The sequence below is a fragment of the Ranitomeya imitator genome, chromosome 2 (assembly GCF_032444005.1).
Source record: "Ranitomeya imitator isolate aRanImi1 chromosome 2, aRanImi1.pri, whole genome shotgun sequence".
In the NCBI taxonomy this organism is placed as follows: domain Eukaryota; kingdom Metazoa; phylum Chordata; class Amphibia; order Anura; family Dendrobatidae; genus Ranitomeya; species Ranitomeya imitator.
This window is the reverse complement of record NC_091283.1, coordinates 390,543,451-390,559,792: the sequence shown is the minus strand read 5'-3', so window position 1 is coordinate 390,559,792 and position 16,342 is coordinate 390,543,451. Positions and strand designations below refer to the sequence as shown.

Sequence of the window (16,342 nt, the reverse complement as noted above, 5' to 3'; positions counted from 1 at the left end):
TAGAGACATCCATTGTGCACAGTGACCTGTGATGAACAGGACTGTGAGTAAAGAGTTATCTCCTCTGGAGCAGCGAGAAACATTTGTTCAAAATACGGAAAAAATAAGCGTAAAACACTGAAAAGATGCAAACTTTTTGCTGAAATTTTTGACATCTTCACGCCAGTTTAAGGCAGGTCTGCCAAAGTGGGCAAAGCATGAACAAGGCTTGATGGTGCCCGCCAAATTCAGTGCTAGAGGCATAACTTACACCCTTCAGAAATGTTGTTCCAATCCGTCCTGGACTTGGGTACAATTTCTGGCGAGGCGCACAGAGGCGCGCATAACTGGGAAGCAGTGAGCACATGTGAATCACTTCAGCATTACTTACCCCACCACCTCCCTTCATGAAAGACTAATCTTAAGGTTGTCCAAGACTTTTTATTTTTTACTATGGGCTCAAGACCTAAACAGGCAGATATTTGCTAACAGAGGCAATTACCTGCCTGCTGTACTCGGAGCTGGGTCAAAGTGGTCACCGACCGCTCCTGCCGGTGATTCAGCTGCTCCATGTCAGCGAACAGCTCTTCTACTTCCGCGCTGCTCTGCTGACATGACTTCACATATCATGGTGATTGATAGTTTAATTGTGAGAAGCCAGCTGTCAATCACTGTGAAATCAGCAGCCACGCCCTGTCAACAGAGCAGAGTGGAAGAGAAATCGCTGCTCTGTTGATGTGACATCAGCAAAAGACGCGGAATCATCCGCAAGCAGCAAGTCAGCAGTAGGCACAAAAGGCAGGTAGAAAGTAACTACCTGCGTGATAGTTCTTAGCACATTGTAAAATAATAATAAAAAAAAGAATAGTCCCAGATAACCCCATAATGAATCAGTCTCTACATGCACATCAAAAGGTTCAGGTGAACACACCCGAATTAAACAAACATCTAAAGTTACTCTACAAGTGAGTAACTGATTAGAGCCATTTACTTCTCAACATTTAGTGATTACTCCTCACCTGTGCAGTTATCTGTAGGAATCTCCTCTTCACCCCGCTCATTGCCCCTCACATATGTCTCTGTAGTATTAATATGGGGCAGATCTTTACCCTGAAAGAAATATTGTACAAGTCACTGACAGATGAAGACATTTGAGAAGATCCAGGCAGCATCTAATGTCTATGATCAGCTTTAGCGTGTCTCCTCCAAGTATAAAACATGGACTGAATGGCCACTTTAGTAGAGATATATATATATATCACAGGATGTGCGCAGGATGGGGGACATGTATAAGAGGAAAGAGCCCAAGATGGGGGACATTAGTACATAATCAGGGAGGCGGTGCAACTTGAGCGTCCTTATAGGATTTATAATACTACAAAGGCCCATACATTAAACCAACATTGGGGGAGAGCCCCAGTCCACATCTAGCACCAGGTCCATCATGCTCTAGTTATGCCACTGTTAGCTCTTGAGACATGATATTGGGTGTGCAGAAAAATCTGAATGAATGGGGAAGGTTTACTCTTTAAATAGGCCCCTGGGTGCTTCTAGAGTTTGGTTGTAGATTGAAAGTTGAAGAAAAAGGAAGTGAAAGTGTGAGAAGCAAGAAGAACCCTGACTTGGAGTTTACAAAAATCTAGATCGCCAAACCAGGATAAGGATTGTACAGAGAAAGCGGTCTGCATGGAAAAGGAGTCACGAAACGTGCCATCAGGAAAGATGGAGGGTCCTTCAAAAATTACGGAGTGTAACTGCTAAAAAGCGTATACTGTAATTTATGTGCCCCTGCTGGAAACCAAAAAATGTTATTTCCAAGTCATGTACTCTCTTCTCTACATACACTGTACAAACAAATATACGTGATAGAGCAACACAAAGCAGCAAGTATTTTCTGAGTGTAAAGGGAATGATACATGGTTTTCTAATAATTGCAGCGAAAGGTTGTCCTACAAAGTATTGAGTCAGGAGCCTGATTACAATGCACCTTACAAATTTTAGATTTATAGTTATTAAATACCGTATATACTCGAGTATAAGCCGACCTGAGTATAAGCCGACCCCCCTAATTTTGCCACAAAAAACTGGGAAAACTTATTGACTCGAGTAAAAGCCTAGGGTGGAAAATGCAGCAGCTACCGGTAAATGCCAAAAGTAAAAATAGATACCAATAAAAGTAAAATTAATTGAGACATCAGTAGGTTAAGTGTTTTTGAATATCCATATTGAATCAGGAGCCCCATATAATGCTCCATAAAGTTTGATGGGCCCCATTAGATGCTCCATATTAAAATATGTCCCATATAATTCTGCATAAAGGGTAATAAGGGCCCCATAAGATTCTCCATAGAGAAATTTGTACGGAGCATCTTATGGGGCCATAACACTTGTGCAGCACTATATAGGGCAGTCACTTGCCCCATATAGTGCTGCACAAGTGTTATGGCCCCATACAGATGCTCCGCACAGCTACTTGCCCCATATAATGCTGCACAAGTGTTATGGCCCCATTATAGTGCTCCGTACAGCCACTTGCCCCATATAGTGCTGCACAAGCGTTATGGCCCCATACAGATGGTCCGCACAGCCACTTGCTCCATATAGTGCTGCACAAGTATGGCCCCATAAGATGCTCTGCACAGCTACTTGCCCCATATAATGCTGCACAAGTATGGCCCCATATAATGCTGCACAAGTATGGCCCCATAAGATGCTCTGCACAGCTCGTTGCCCCATATAATGCTGCACAAGTATGGCCCCATAAGATGCTCTGCACAGCAACTTGCCCCTTATAATGCTGCACAACTATGGCCCCATAAGATGCTCTGCACAGCTACTTGCTCCATATAATGCTGCACAAGTATGGCCCCATAAGATGCTCTGCACAGCCACTTGCCCCATATAGTGCTGCACAAGTATGGCCCCATAAGATGCTCTGCACAGCTACTTGCCCCATACCATATAATGCTGCACAAGTATGGCCCCATAAGATGTTCTGCACAGCTACTTGCCCCATATAATGCTGCACAAGTATGGCCCCATAAGATGCTCTGCACAGCCACTTGCCCCATATAATGCTGCACAAGTATGGCCCCATAAGATGCTCTGCACAGCCACTTGCCCCATATGCTGTGGCTACCATAAAAAAAAAAAATCACATACTCACCTGTCTTCGCTCAGGACCCCGGCACTGTCACCTGCTCCTCGTGCGGCTCCGTCTTCGGCACTGACGTTCAGCAGAGGGCGCGCACTAACCACGTCACCGCGCCCTCTCACCTGAGCGTCACTGCTGAAGACAGAGCGACACCCGGACCGAGGAGCAGGTGACTATCGCGCAGCGCTGCGCTCCCCCTGCCCGTATACTTACCTGGTCCTGGCGCTGCGTCCCTGCTTCTTCCCCGGCGCTGCATCTTCTTCCTGTATTGAGCGGGCAGCGTCACCGCTCATATACAGTAATGAATATGCAGCTCCACCTCTATGGGGGGTGGAGCCGCATATTCATTTCTGTAATGATCGGTAACGGTGAGCGCTCAATACAGGAAGAAGATGCAGCGCTGGAAGAAGCAGGGACTGCAGGGACCGCGCCGGAGCAGGTAAGTATAATTACACTGTCCCCGCTCCCCTCACCTGCCGACCCCCGGGTATGACTCGAGTATAAGCCGAGAGGGGGACTTTCAGCCCAAAAAAAATGGGCTGAAAATCTCGGCTTATACTCAAGTATATACGGTAATTAGAAAACCATGTATCATTTCCTTTACCTTTCACAGATACTTGCTAATTACCTTCGGAATATCACATAAAATCCAAATAAAATACATTTAAGTTTATGGGTGTAGAGTGAAAAAATGTGGAAAGGTTCACAAGGTATGAATACTTTTTCCAGGCACTGTAAATTGTAGCATAACAGGGAAGTATAGTGTTAAATCCCAGCTCTACAGGATCTTGATTAGATACACCTGTAGGGTTTTGCCAAGCACCAAGAAGTAGCTTCCTGGAGTGGAAGAGTTGCATGTGCTGTTGGCGAGTGTCCAGCCAAAATGCGACTTGTAGCAGAAAGAGTCTTTCTCTGAATGGAGACTGCGCTAAGCAGTTTGTCAATGAGAGCTGCACCTCGGGATGATGGGGATACCGCAACTGGTGGCATCGAGCTTCTTTTGTGCATGAAGTCTGCTTCAGAAGAAAGGACTGCAATATGTTTTGCAATATGTTTTGCCATGTGCAGAGAACCCCAAGTATCAGTGGTTGATATGGACAATAGCTGTTTTGTGTGACCGAGAAGGGGCTAGCTCAGCTGTGTATAAGTAGCCAAGGTCTGTCCTGTTTAGTTAGTGCCTGGACAAGGTTAGAGATTTAGGTTTATGATTTTGTTGGTTTGGTGCTGTGCAGTCTGTGGATAGAAATAAGTACTGCATGTACTGTATGTCGACCAAAACTGCAAAGCTTGTGTGAACACATAAGGCCTCATGCCTACCACAATGAGTGAATCCCTACAAAAAAATAGATAGACAGATAAAGTAATGGTACAGGTCACTGTCCTTCTACCATAAACAGCTGCCATGAAAGGATAAACTTGATCAGTCACAACACTTAGGTAAATCGTAGTGTCCCAACATCTATCCACAGATATCAGAAGACCCAGAATGTGACACACCTGACCCAAAAGGTCCATGGATTCATCATGCTGCTTGTGTCAAATTCTGACCCTCCCATCAATCAAGATTCATCTGAACAGACAATGATTTCCATTGCCCAATGTTAGGGGTCGAGTTCCTGCCTCTCCACAGGGGGAATCTCGAGCCATCTCCGCTGCGGTCTCCAATTCTTCTCCTGCCGCAGTGGAGCCTGCTCAGCGGAGGCGTCGGTCCCAGTGTCATGCTCAGTCTGACACTGTGCGAAAGGTTACTGCTGTCCTTCAAGCTTCTGCCATTGTAGCCAGTACTGGTCAGCAGCGAGCAGAAATCTTTGGGACTAAGTCCTACTTTTCCCCTTCTGAGCATGCCAAGGGTAAGATCTCTCATTGGAAATCAAGAGTCACATGCTCAGGTACTGCAGCAAATCCTATTGGTCCTCTAGGAAGGTCCTGAAGGTGTTCAATGTCTGTGGCAGCCTCTCATTGGTCCTTCTAGGAAGGTCCTGTACGTGCTGCAGCTATAAGAGGTGCGCATGACCGCACGGCCATGCGCTAGTATTAATTTATGTATGAGCTCAGCGCCATTGTGGTGATGTTTGTATGCAGTCAGGGACCCGGCTGAAATAAGCCCCTAGAATGCTGGCACCTCGAGCGAGGAGTTTCGTGTGTGTGTATTCAGGGACCTGGCTGAAATAAGCCCCTAGAATGCTGGCACCTCCGGCGAGGAGTTTCATGTTTGCATTTGACTGCATGACCACCATCTGCTCTACTAAGTAGCTGTGTGCCTCTGTGAGCCAAACAGGGCACAGCGTTATCTTTGCTAACAGACTCTGAAGTAACAGAGTCTGTTTATACCATTATATTGTACCGCCATATCTAGCTGCAGGTGCTTTCCTGCACGGTGGATCCCGGGTTGCAAACGCACCAACTTCTTCTAATAAATATATATTCAGTGCGTTCCGCCAACCCTAACACCCAGTGACACCAGGTTTGACCTCTTTTTCCTTTCTGTAGGTCGGCAACGACCCTGGAACTGGTCTCCTGCTGCTATCGCCCATCTGTACTAAGAAATGATGGCTGCATTCAGACTCAGTAGTTGAACACTAGCGCAGTATTCAGCTGCAGTGTGTATAACTGCACCACATGTTCTCAGAACTACTGTTCACATTTTCCTTGATACATTTTTCCATCCACGGGATCCAACACCACTGATATTTCTCATTAATGACACCATTCTCAGTATACTATTCACATCATTACATGAGGTTGTCAATTTTTTAAATACTGGTCCTGTCCAATCTAGTAACAATGACAGTGAGCAATCTAAATGATTTTGAACAATCTTCCCATCTGATCACTCTGACTTATGCTGCACTCCACTGTCCTGTGTCTAATAAGTTTTAGATGGGAGTGGGGAAGTGTCTCTAATAAATTGGCCGTTCCATATAGGGGAAAAGTCAGGGAGCTTTATAACTAGGATGTGGATCACATCGAAATGATCAGACTGCCCAGCAGCTCTCCTGATCCAAGCGTGCCAGCTGCATAGAAATATACACTGTCATGCTCGGCTCAAGAGAGCTTTCGGCCAGTCCGAGCATTGCGATGTGATCCACGTACGATTTTTACAGCTCTCGGACTCTTCCCTTACACTGGCGGATAAGACTAGACTGAGCTCAAGACCTTCACAGACTACTACACATCATATTGAAGATTTCATGACACCTTCTTTCCATCTACCTGATGATCCTGACAATCACTGGGATCTTCTTGTTTACAGTTCCGTGGAAGAAGAGGACGGGGACATCTCTCTGGTGTCGTCCTCTTACTGGATAGAACTGGAAGAAACACATACAGGGACTGAATTCATTCTTTACATACTGATAATTATAGGCCGTGTGTATTTAGTCCTGTCTATTACCTGATGATGTGAGGGGCGGGGGAACCTCCATCATGACGTCTTTGTACAGATCTTTGTGTTCTTCTAAATACTCCCACTCCTCCATGGAGAAATAGAAGGTGACATCCTGACACCTTACAGGAACCTGACACATACAATGATACCGTCATCACTCCGATCCCTCCATAGCGTTAATGTATAATGTCCCAGCATTCCCAGCAGTCACCTCTCCAGTCAGCAGCTCAATCATCTTGACGGTGAGTTCTAGGATCTTCTGGTCATTGATGTCCTTATGTATCAGGGGGTGAGGTGGAGTCTCCTTTATTGGACTCAGGGGTCTTCCCCATCCCTCAGACACAGGGTCCTGACAGCGCTCACTAGAGGTCTTCTTCACTACTGTGTAATCCTGGTTATGGAGAGACACATTAATAAATCTCACTACAGACATTTCCAGAGTCCTCACCTCTCCAGTTCTGTCCATCTGTTATTCCCATAGATAAGAATGATGTAATGCGACGTCATCAGAATCTCTCACCTCTCCAGTAAGCCGGAAGAGGATCTCTAGGGTGAGGTGTAATATCCTCTCCGCCATCTTGTCCCTGTCCCTATCCATCCTTGACGGGTCAATCAGGAAAATTCTCTTACATAGCTCTCCACTGAGAGGATCCGATATTGTAGGGACCTGAATGGGAGATGATGATGTAACATCATAAAGATCCCATGTAAGAAATCTCTGGAGCCGTTATCGGTTTCACATGATTACTACATCCAGTCATGGCCCCGTCCTGTCCCCAGTATAACACACAGTCCCATTATAGGCACACACAGAGATTTATCACATAGTATCTCCAATCCAGCACCAAAAGACACAGAACAATTCTAATATTTTTGGTGATTAACTTTATTGATTACTACTTGTTTACTTTGTATTTCTGTGCTGTTGGTTCTTTACCTTTTTAATATTATGTATTTTTAACTTGATATATCTATGTTATTGTGTGCAGGCACTACAGTAGTTGTGCCACCATTTCACCATGCATTTCAATAAAGGTTTTTTTATCTCTATTTCTTGCCTAATGTGGTGTGACCTATATTTGTTTTTTCCTTCATTGGTTCTTGCGTGTTTCCGAATGGTCTTCCATTCCTCCATTGTTGCACATATACATCACAGACACTTGCCTATTAGTGTCTTATGAAGCACCATTAGTGTGGGTATATGTATTGCACATATTCCCTTTGCTTTGTTTTCTATACTCAACTTTCAACCTGATGGATTCATCTGAATTTGATGACAGCTTCTTAGCTTTCTTAACCTTTCCATATCTATCCTCCTCCCGGTAAACCAGAAATTTTAGAGAATTTTTAGCCTCTACCCTAAAAACAGATCTTAACTCTGTGGTGAAGTTAGGAGACTCTTCACAAACTGTTTGCTCAATACAGGAACGGCAAAGTCGCTTATGCCAAGAGCTAGCAAACCCTTCTTTGCAGAGCGCACAATCCCTGTGTTTAGCTTTCGTCATACACTTTCTAGGCTTTTCCTGACATCAAATGACAAGACAGAACCTCCATATTAAAGTGAATTTTCACAAAGATCACTTTGCAAGGGTATCGCATTTAGAGGTGGAATGCTATCACCTAACTGATCCCTTCTGGAGGTCGTGGATTCAACCATTCTGTCAAGATCCACCTAGTTACAGTTGTGGCTCTGCTGGCTGGTTTTACTATTGCTCCTGGTGCCACGCTTCCAACCGATGCGATTGACACTACCACTGCTGTTGTTGTTGCTGCTACATCCTTAAAAAGGTATTCCCGTCTCAAAAATCCCATTTCAATATGTAGTATGTGTAATGCCAATAATATTAGCAAATATGTCCAATTTGAAATAGATCATAATTTTTCAGATTTGCCACATTGCTTACCCCATGAAGTGCAAGGTGGTAACCATGGATACCTAAGCTACTGCAATGCCCTACATGAGGTAAGCGACAGAGAATCTGAAGAATTACACTAGATTTCTAATTGGAGGTAGCTGATAATATTATTAATATTATACCTACTATATATTGGGTTAGGATCTTGGAGATGGGAATACCACTTTAAGCTGGAAGGGCTGCCGAAACAAAAGACCTGCATTTTAAATATGAGACCAGTCGGACATGGCACACCCATCTGCTAATGCCTTTTCCAGCCCAACCTGGAAGTGAAAAACAATGCTGGGTCAAATGTTACCAGAGCACTCATCATAACGGTGTGGCTACTCGTCGATGCATGAACAGACTCGGCACCCCCAGAAGAAAGTGGCACCACTGCTTGTACCCACCGGCCAAGCCCCTATGGACAAACTGTGGCTCTTCCAGGTTTACTGCACTGGCCGCAGAAGTTGACCAAGAATATCGGCCAGGCTTGGGTATACTGAAGACCTACTTTTCTTCTAGGTACCGCAGAGAAATCAATTCGGATGTAGGTTTCCCTGTCAAGGACAGGAAAACAACTGAAGTGTGGGAGAGGTTCCACCCTTTTCATCCAGCAGCTATTCTGTCTTTGAGGAGTAGATCCCTCTCACTCCATGATGCAGTTGTGGGAGATAGAAAAGAACACCTTTATGCTAATATTGTTTCTTTACCAAAAAAATCCCTCTGGCCTTAACCCCTTAGTGACAGAGCCAATTTGGTACTTAATGACCAGGCCAATTTTTGCAATTCTGACCACTGTCACTTTATGAGGTTATAACTCTGGAACACTTCAACGGATCCCGCTGATTCTGAGATTGTTTTTTCATGACATATTGTACTTCATGTTAGTGGTAACATTTCTTTGATACTACTTGCGATTATTTATGAAAAAAACGGAAATATGGCGAAAATTTTTAAAATTTTGCAATTTTCAAACTTTGTATTTTTATGCCCTTAAATCATAGAGATATGTCACAAAATATAGTTAATAAATAACATTTCCCACATGTCTACTTTACATCAGCACAATTTTGGAAACAAAATTTTTTTTTGTTAGGGAGTTATAAGGGTTAAAAGTTGACCAGCAATTTCTCATTTTTACAACACCATTTTTTTTTAGGGACCACATCACATTTGAAGTCATTTTGAGGGGTCTATATGATAGAAAATAATGAAGTGTGACACCATTCTAAAAACTACACCCCTCAAGGTTCTCAAAACCACATTCAAGAAGTTTATTAACCCTTTACGTGCTTCACAGGAACTGAAAAAATGTGGAAGGAAAAAATGAACATTTAACTTTTTTTTGCAAACATCTTAATTCAGAACCATTTTTTTTATTTTCACAAGTGTAAAAACAGAAATGTAACCATAAATTTTGTTATGCAATTTCTCCTGAATACGCCAATACCCCATATGTGGGGGTAAACCACTTTTTGGGCGCACCGCAGAACTTAGAAGTGAAGGCGCGCCGTTTGACTTTTTCAATGCAGAATTGGCTGGAATTGAGATCGGACGCCATGTCGCGTTTGGAGAGCCCCTGATGTGCCTAAACAGTAGAAATCCCCCACAAGTGACCCCATTTTGGAAACTAGACCCCCCATGGAACTTATCTAGATGTGTGGTGAGAACCTTGAATGCCCAAGTGCTTCACAGAAGTTTATAATGCAGAGCCGTGAAAATAAAAAATATTTTTTTTTCCACAAAAAAGATTTTTTAGCCCCCAAGTTTTTATTTTCACAAGGGTAACAAGAGAAATTGGACCCCAAAAGTTGTTGTCCAATTTGTCCTGAGTATGCTGGTACCCAATATGTGGGGGTAAACCACTGTTTGGGCGCACGGCAGAGCTCGGAAGGAAGGAGCGCCGTTTTGGAATGCAGACTTTGATAGAATGGTCTGCGGGTATTATGTTGCGTTTGCAGAGCCCCTGATGTACCTAACCAGTAGAAACCCTCCACAAGTGACCCCATTTTGGAAACTAGACCCCCCAAGGAACTTATCTAGATGTGTGGTGAGAACTTTGAATGCCCAAGTGCTTCACAGAAGTTTAGAATGCAGAGTCGTGAAAATAAAAAAAAAATTTTTTCCACAAAAAAGATATTGTAGCCCCCAAGTTTTTATTTTCACAAGGGTAACAGGAGAAATTGGACTGCAATAGTTGTTGTCCAATTTATCCCGAGTACGCTGATGCACCATATGTGGGGGTAAACCACTGTTTGGGCACACGGCAGAGCTCGGAAGGGAAGGAGCGCCTTTTTGGAATGCAGACTTTGATAGAATGGTCTGTGGGCATTATGTTGCGATTGCAGAGCCCCTGATATACCTAAACTGTAGTAACCCCCCACAAGTGACCCCATTTTGGAAACTAGACCCCCCAAGGAACTTATCTAGATGTGTGGTGAGAACTTTGAATGCCCAAGTGCTTCACAGAAGTTTAGAGTGCAGAGTCGTGAAAATAAAAAATATTTTTTTTTTCACAAAAAAGATATTGTAGCCCCCAAGTTTTTATTTTCACAAGGGTAACAAGAGAAATTGGACCCCAGAAGTTGTTGTCCAATTTATCCCGAGTACGCTGATGCCCCATATGTGGGGGTAACCCACTGTTTGGGCGCACGGCAGAGCTCAGAAGGGAGGGAGCACCATTTGACTTTTTGAGCGCAAAATTGGCTGTCGTGTTTGGAGACCCCCTGATGTACCTAAACAGTGGAAACCCCCCAATTCTAGCTCCAACCCTAACCCCAACACACCCCTAACCCTAATCCCAACCTGATCCATAATCCTAATCACTAACCCTAACCATAATCACAACCCTTACCCCAAAACAACCCTAATGTCAACCCTAACCATAACCCTAATCAAAACCCTAAATCCAACACACCCCTAATCCTAATCTCAACCCTAACCTCAAACCTAACCCTAATCCCAATACACCCCTAATCACAACCCTAACCTTAACCCTAATCCCAAACCTAACCCTAATCCCAAGCGTAACCCTAATGCCAACCCTAACCCTAATACCAACCCTAATCCAAACCCTAATCCCAGCTCTAACCCTAACTTTAGCCCCAACCCTAACCCTAGGGCTACTTTCACACTTGCGTCGTTTGGCATTCCGTCGCAATCCGTCATTTTGGACAAGAAACGGATCCTGCAAATGTGCCCGTAGGATGCGTTTTTTGCCCATAGACTTGTATTGCCAACGGATCGTGACGGATGGCCACACGTCGCGTCCGTCGTGCACTGGATCAGTTGTGTTTTGGCGGAGCGTCGGCACAAAAAAAGTTCAATGAAACGTATTTTTGTACGTCGCATCCGCCATTTCTGACCGCGCATGCGTGGCCGTAACTCCGCCCCCTCCTCCCCAGGACATAGATTGGGCAGCGGATGCGTTGAAAAACTACAGCTGCTGCCCACGTTGTGCACAATTTTCACAACGTGCATCGGTATGTCGGGCCGACGCATTGCGACGGCCCCGTGCCGACGTAAGTGTGAAAGAAGCCTAACCCTAAATTTAGACCCAACCCTAACCCTAAATTTAGCCCCAACCCTAACCCTAAATTTAGCCCCAACCCTAGCCCTACCCCTAACCCTACCCCTAATTTTAGCCCCAACTGCTGTTCTCCTGCCGGCCGGCAGATGGAGACAGATGGCGGGCGCATTGGGCATGCGCCCGCCATTTTCTTCTGCTGGCGGCCAGGAGGAGCAGCAAGAGGATCCAGGGACACAGGTGAGTATTGTAGGGTCCCCAAATCCCCCTATTTCTCTGTCCTCTGATGTGCGATCACATCAGAGGACAGAGAATTACACTTTACTTTTTTTTTTTTTTTTTTTTGCGGTCGCCGGTAAACAGTTAATTACCGGCGATCGCAAAACAGGGGTCGGTAAAACCGACCCTGATCATGCTCTTTGGGGTCTCGGCTACCCCCAGCAGCCGAGACCCCAAAGATTCTCCCGGTGCCAGCCGGCGGGCGCACTGCGCATGCGCCCGCCATTTTGAAGATGGCGGCGCCCACCGGGAGACACGAGGAGCATCGGGGGAGCTAGGTGAGTATTGGGGGGCCACCTGGGACCCCTTTTCTCTGTCCTCCGATGTGCGATCACATCGGAGGACAGAGAAATTAAAAAGAGATCGCGTTTTTTTTTTTTTCTTTGCGATCGCCGGTAAACGGTTAATTACCGGCGATCGCAAATGCGGGGTGGGTTAAAAAACCCCCGAATCATGTTCTCTGGGGTCTCGGCTACCCCCGGCAGCCGAGACCCCGGAGAAAATCGGCCTCTGGGGGGCGCTATTTACTTTTTCCGTTTTAATTAACGGCGCTGTGGTTTAAGTACCCTTAGCGGCCGCCGTTAAAAGGCGTATCGGCGGTCGCTAAGGGGTTAATGGACAGAGAGTCCCACTGTTCCTCCCCGGACTGAGTCCTGTCCCCTCTATCACAAAGTCCCTGCTCCTCCATTAGGCTCTCAGCCGCCCCAGAAGAGGCACACCTCTAAATTGCGCCAATTCTGGCACTTAGCCTAGCTCTTCCCACTTGCCCTGTAGCGGTGGCAAGTGGGGTGATAGTGGGGGGCTGATGTCACCTTTGTATTGTCAAGTGACATCAAGCCCCAAGGTTAGTAATGGAGAGGCATCAATAAGATGCCCCAGTCTTTACCCCATAGCCCCATTGTATGACAACTGACACCCAGAAAAAAGTCCTTGAATTGAAAGAATGACACAGACTCCTTTAATAATCTTAATTAAACCATACTTACGATCTCGCCCATTCCCCCCGATGCCCTTGTCATCTGCAAAAGAGTTAAAAAAAACAAACAACATTCCTCACCTTTCCGCAGAGATGCTGCTAATCCATTTTTCCCACGACTGGTCTATCTCTGCTACATCTAGATGGCAGGCTGCATTGTTGCATGATACGACCATACAGCCTGCCATCCAGCAGACTCTAAGCAACGTTTGCCCAGTGTTTCTCTGGAAACTCCTATTACCTATCTGATGGCACCATGACTTTTCTTCAGCAGGGATAGGAAAGCTGGTCAGAGTTTATGTGAAGCTGGGTGAAGCCAAATACAGGGCAATTATAGAGGAAAAAAGTGACCGGCTGCAAAAGACTTGAGACTGGGGTGTAGGTTCACCTTCTAGCAGCAGAAGGACTCTAAAGATACTGCCAGAACTACAATGGAATGTTTCAGATCAAAACATACTCATGTGTGTGAATGGTCCCGAAACAGCCCAGACCTAAATCCCACTGAGAATCTTTGGCAAACCACTTGAAAATTGCTGTTCGCAGAAGTCTCCATGCAATCTCGCTGAGCTAGAGCAAGTGTGCAAAAAGGAATGGGCAAAAATTTCAGACTTGATATGTGCAAAACTGGAAGAGACAGACCCCAAAAGACTTGCAGCAGTGATTGCAGCGAAAGGTGGTCCTACAAAGTATGGACCCGGTGGCCTGAATGCAAATTCACGTGACCATTTTCAGATTTATATATTTAAAATAATTTGAAAACCATGTATCATTTACTCTACCCTTCACAAATAGTTGATACTTAATGTTGGTATATCACATAAAATCTATTTAAATTTGGGTGTAACATGAAAAAATGTGGAAAAGTTCACAGGATATGAATTCTTTTTTCAGAGTAATATTATATGTTGTATCAATCAGTAACACTCAGTTTATTTTCAGAACATGGACTGCAATCTTCCTTGTCTATAAGTTGTATCTTGATGTGTCTTTTGATAGTGTGCATATCAAATGACTGACCGTCACTTCCAAACAGAAAGACAAATGTGAACAGGAGCAAGCTAAGAGAGCCACTCTTTATGTAACTAACAAAGTTGCACTCTGAAACGCAAAAGTATGTAAACATTGAATATATGAAATTGGAATTGCATTATTGGTATAGAAAACAAGTTAAAATATTAAGGTAATAAGCGCATAAGTTGGCCAATTCATGTGAGCCAATAACAAGGTGCACACCTTCGTTGGGTCTCAACATGATGGGACCAAGTTCTATTTAAAACCGCCATAAGCTAATGTGTGCTCAGTCATATTTCTGATATTCATACATGTCTTCTGACTGAGCACTCCACCAATCAGCCTTTGGTGGTTTTAAATAGAACTTGGTCTTACTTGTCCATATAATTGTAGCGTGGAAGAGGCATCATGTTAGGTCAGGGACCCAACAAAGGGGGATACGCCTTGTCGTTGGCCTCACATGAATTGGCCAATTTATGCACCAAGTACCTTCATTCTCTAACTTGTTTTCTATAGCAGTAATTCAATTCCAATTTCATTTTTTCAATGTTTACTTACTACAGCGTTTCAGAGTTCAGCTTTAGTATGTTTCTGATAGTATGCACTGATGAAGGGAAACATCTACAGAAGAACACACACCCTCAGGAATGTGTTTCACTGGTGTCGTAGAAAGACACTTCGGCCCATACAACTCTTACACTGGAAGTAATACATGACAACATAACACGAGTCGTGCAGACAATGACCCATCCGTTTTTTCTACCACAGATTAAATATCTGCCATGAAGGGATGAACTTGATTAGTCACAATACGTAGAGAGGCCCTAGTGTCAAAACATCCATCTACAGGTATCAGAGGATCCAGAATGTGCCAAATAAATATCCTTCACACCAATACTCTACCTCCACCTGTCTGAACTGTGGACCCCTGAAAGAAAAGGTCTAATCATGCTGCTTTTGCCAAATTCTGACCCTCAATTCATATATCAAGTTTCATCTGAACAGAAAATGATTTCCATTGCTCAGTGATATCATTTTCGCTCTCTTTTTCCTGTCTGTAGGACGGCAATGACCATGGAACTGGTCACTGCTGCTATCGCCCATCTGTAGTAAGGAATGATGGCTGCATTCAAACACATTAGTTGAACACTATTGCAGTATTCAGCTGCAATGTGTATAAAGGCACCACATGTTCTCAGAACTATTGTTCACATTTTCATTGATATTGGGATCCAATATCATTCGATATTTCTCATTGATGACACCATTCTCAATATACTATTCACCATTTCATGAGGTTGGCAATTCTTACATACTGGTCCTGTCTAAGCTAGGACCAATGACTGTGGACAGTGTTCAAAGTAATTTAGATTGCTCAATCTTCCTATACAGATGTCTGATCACTCAGATTTATGCTGCACTCCACAGTCATGTGTCTAATATGAGTTAAAGGGGAGTGTGAAAGTGTCTCTAATAAATTTCTCAATTCGATATAAAGGAAAAGAGTCAGAGAGCTTTATGACTCGGATGGGGATCACATCGCAGTGTTTAGACTGGCCGGCGGATCTCCTGACCCGAGCGCAACAGTTGCATAAAAATGTATACTCATGCTCATGTGTGGAGAGTCACCAGGCAGTCCAAGGATTGCGATGTGATCCTCGTCCAAGTATCCTGCTGTCTGTCTTTTCCCTCATACTGGTGGATAAAAGTAGACTGAACACAAGACCTTCACAGCCGTCTACACATCATAGGGGAGATCTCATGACACCTTCTCTCCATCTACCTGATGATCCCGAGGAACAGTGTGATGTTCTTCTTTATGGTCCAATAAAAGAAGAGGATGGGGATATCTCTCTGGTGTTGTCCTCTCATTGGATATAACTGGAAGAAACACATACAGGGACTGAATTCAATCTTTACATACAGATAATTATAGGCCGCGTGTGTTTAGTCCTGTCTATTACCTGGTGATGTGAGGGGCTGGGGATCCTCCATCATGACGTCCTTGTACAGATCTTTGTGTCCTTCTAAATACTCCCACTCATCCATGGAGAAATAGACGGTGACATCCTGACACCTTATAGGAACCTGACACATACAATGATACCGTCATCCCCCGATCCCTCCATAG

The 16,342-nt window shown here is 44.3% G+C and overlaps 1 protein-coding gene across 1 annotated transcript in view; it reads right to left on the bottom strand.

Annotated features, from left to right (window-relative positions):
• Positions 1–16,342, bottom strand: part of LOC138666989 (zinc finger protein 665-like) — a 50,023-nt gene that overhangs the window by 19,880 nt on the left and 13,801 nt on the right. The window contains exons 4-10 of the mRNA XM_069755197.1: positions 16,176–16,299; positions 15,995–16,092; positions 7,042–7,188; positions 6,733–6,912; positions 6,528–6,651; positions 6,347–6,444; positions 999–1,089 (exon numbers count right to left, since the gene is read on the bottom strand). Of these exons, the coding sequence (XP_069611298.1) occupies positions 999–1,089; positions 6,347–6,444; positions 6,528–6,651; positions 6,733–6,912; positions 7,042–7,188; positions 15,995–16,092; positions 16,176–16,299 (862 nt within the window). The remainder of the gene's footprint in view (positions 1–998; positions 1,090–6,346; positions 6,445–6,527; positions 6,652–6,732; positions 6,913–7,041; positions 7,189–15,994; positions 16,093–16,175; positions 16,300–16,342) is intronic.